At 39.5% G+C, this 2,698-nt stretch overlaps 1 protein-coding gene across 1 annotated transcript; it reads left to right on the forward strand.

Moving 5' to 3' along the window:
* Positions 1 to 331: 331 nt before the first annotated feature.
* Positions 332 to 2,440, forward strand: LOC142209034 (nicotinamide N-methyltransferase-like). Its single transcript, XM_075277970.1, has 3 exons — positions 332 to 497; positions 1,275 to 1,482; positions 2,017 to 2,440. Exons 1-3 carry the CDS (start codon positions 347 to 349, stop codon positions 2,438 to 2,440), a joined length of 783 nt encoding a protein of 260 aa, XP_075134071.1. The 5' UTR covers positions 332 to 346.
* The last annotated feature ends 258 nt before the right edge of the window (positions 2,441 to 2,698 follow it).

Below are 2,698 nucleotides of genomic sequence, written 5' to 3' on the forward strand. Positions count from 1 at the left end.
ATCTGGGTTGCTCGGTATATATATATATTTTTTCTTGTTAGTACAAATCTGATGTGACACTCCTAAATTCTGCAGCATTTCAACCACCATAACAGTGTACACGCAATCTCCATGATGTATAGATCTGTCAGTAAGTAAAAAACTGCCCCTATCTCCTGACAGATAAATACATAATATAACAATTTATATTCCATATGACTTTCTCTCCCCATGACTGGCTCATGAATATAATAACTCATGATGTGATAAGTAATTGTAATAATAATACTAATGTACAGAGATACCGAGTACTTATATACAGACCAGTATGGGAGATATCCCATCATCTGTACCACAAGACTACACGATGGATCCCGGTACCTATAAGCGCTATCATATACACGGCTATGATTCCAGAAAATTACTGGAGGATTATTTTTCAGATAAGGCTCAGATGGTCTTTGGAGAGGACGCCTTGATATTTCCCATTAGGAACCTTACAAAAACTTTTGCAGCAGGTATGTATCTAGATTGTCTATATTTATTGTATGCAAATTGTGAGCAGCAGAATACAAAGTGGGCAAATGTGTCTTTAAAGACATGGAATATCAGGAGGGGCAGCATAGTGAGGGTCAATAGCGCTGGTCCAGATGATTGACTTTTATTGGCATACACACAGTGCATTTCGAATTAACAGGATTTTTTCTCAAGTGTAAATAAGACAATCACATTTCCTTCTTTTTGGGTATTTGAAAAGCAATATTTCTATATTTTCTGGACATGATATGGACACCGTATATACTCGAGTATAAGCCAAGAATACATATAAAAGTAGAAAATGACTGTGACACACAAACACATTAGGTATCCCTGTGTCTGACAGTGCCGGGTCTACTGAATATAGGGGATCTGCAGTGCTCCTGTTCCATTGGGAAGGGGTTAATAGGAGCACTGCAGATCCCCTATATTCAGCAAGGCTGAATTCCAAGTGGGGGGAAAAAACCCCAGTCCTCAAGCTCAGGGAAGGGGCAGACAGAAAACCCAAACCCTTCCCAGCACTGAACAACTACTGCACCCAAAAACTCCCACCATTTTAAATTTTGAAATTTTCCAGTAGCTGCTGCATCCCCCCACCCCCCCCCCTCGGCTTATACTCGAGTCAAAAAGTTTTCCAAGTTTTTTGTGGTAAAATTAGGGGCCTCGGCTTATATTCGGGTCGGCTGATACTCGAGCATATACAGTAAATTATCTACAACATATATTCTGGATTAATGTTTAAAATACTTTGTTTACAGGTCATATTAAAGGAGACATCTTGCTTGATCTCAGTGTTGGTTCTCTGGTTCATCATCTGTATTCAGCCTGTGAGTTTTTTAAGGACATCATAGTGCTGAAGGTCAGAGACAGATGTATCATGGAGCTGAAAAGATGGACGGACAAACGTACCGGAGCCTTTCATTGGGGCCATGTTGCAAAACTTCATGCAGACATAGAAGGAAAAAGGTGAAGTATTTGTCCAACTATTATGGAAAACCCACTGTCATTGTCATAGAGAACATAGGGAGACAGATCTAGGGAATGTTTAGGCAGTTTATCTTCTACCTGTAATAACCACACACAGACTACACCGAGCTGTGACCACCCAACTCACCCCAATTATTACCCTGCTGGACATGTTCCATATAAACTGATGGTGTAGTATAGTCATGTCATGTTCAAAGAACCTCCCAATGCTCATATATACTGGAACCATGACTTTGCTTGTATGACATCTTTATAATCAAATAAGTAGAGGTATGATCAGTAATTTTGGGTCTAATCTAGTTTCCGTGCCCCCTTGGACAGCAGCAGAGTAGTCAACCATAGTAATTTCTTTACAGGCTAGACACTTAGTACACCAACTTTGGTTAAATTCAAGTCTCTGAACCAGTATTTGGAAGCCAATAATCCAGAGATAACTACTGAGCTTTTATCTTGCCCTATTGATGATGATGACCGGGGGACAATCACTTTCTTCACTTTCTCCATCTCTTTCAGTCACCAGTTAGAGGATAAAGAAGTGAAAGTGAGATCATCAATGCAACATGTTGTGAAATGTGACCTGGAGAAAGAAAATATGACCGAGCCGATAGTTTTACCTCCAGCTGATTGTATCATCAGTGCTTGGCTGCTAGAGGCCATCAGCAAAGACCAAGATGATTTCAAGAGATATCTCAGGAAGTTCTCAAGATTGCTGAAACCTGGAGGACACTTCATATTAATGGCATGTTTAGGTGTAACATATTTCACAGTTGGGAAAGAGAAGTTCCATGCTTTCAGCTATGATGAGGATTTTGCCAGGAAATCTCTAGAGGGAGAAGGTTTTATCATTGATGACTGTAAGGTTAGCAAGACAACAGTTGTGAGTGACCTTATTGACCATAATGGTATCATATTCATTGCAGCTCATAAGAAGAAGTAGCTCTAGATACAAGAGTATATTCAAGCCTTCCATTCTGGATATACATTGGGAAAACTAACCAATATATCTCCTATAGAAGGTTCCAACATCCATTTGACAATGAATAGGCATGAAAAGTATACAACATGGTAAAATAATGAAAGTCTAAAGCTTTACAAGAATAACTCACAATCAGTTCATTGCACCCCCTTTGGTTAGAGATCACTTTGTTTTGACCTAAGAACACCTTTAGGCTAAAGCTCCACGTCAAGGAAACAG

Source organism: Leptodactylus fuscus, chromosome 6, assembly GCF_031893055.1.
Source record: "Leptodactylus fuscus isolate aLepFus1 chromosome 6, aLepFus1.hap2, whole genome shotgun sequence".
Taxonomy (NCBI): Eukaryota; Metazoa; Chordata; class Amphibia; order Anura; family Leptodactylidae; genus Leptodactylus; species Leptodactylus fuscus.

Excerpts from the sequence above, each read along its gene's own strand:
- LOC142209034 (XM_075277970.1), top strand. The coding sequence starts at position 347 with ATGGATCCCGGTACCTATAAGCGCTATCATATACACGGCTATGATTCC. Across the intron at positions 498-1,274 it reads TACAAAAACTTTTGCAGCAG|GTCATATTAAAGGAGACATC; the intron begins GTATGTATCTAG and ends CTTTGTTTACAG. Across the intron at positions 1,483-2,016 it reads GCAGACATAGAAGGAAAAAG|TCACCAGTTAGAGGATAAAG; the intron begins GTGAAGTATTTG and ends CATCTCTTTCAG.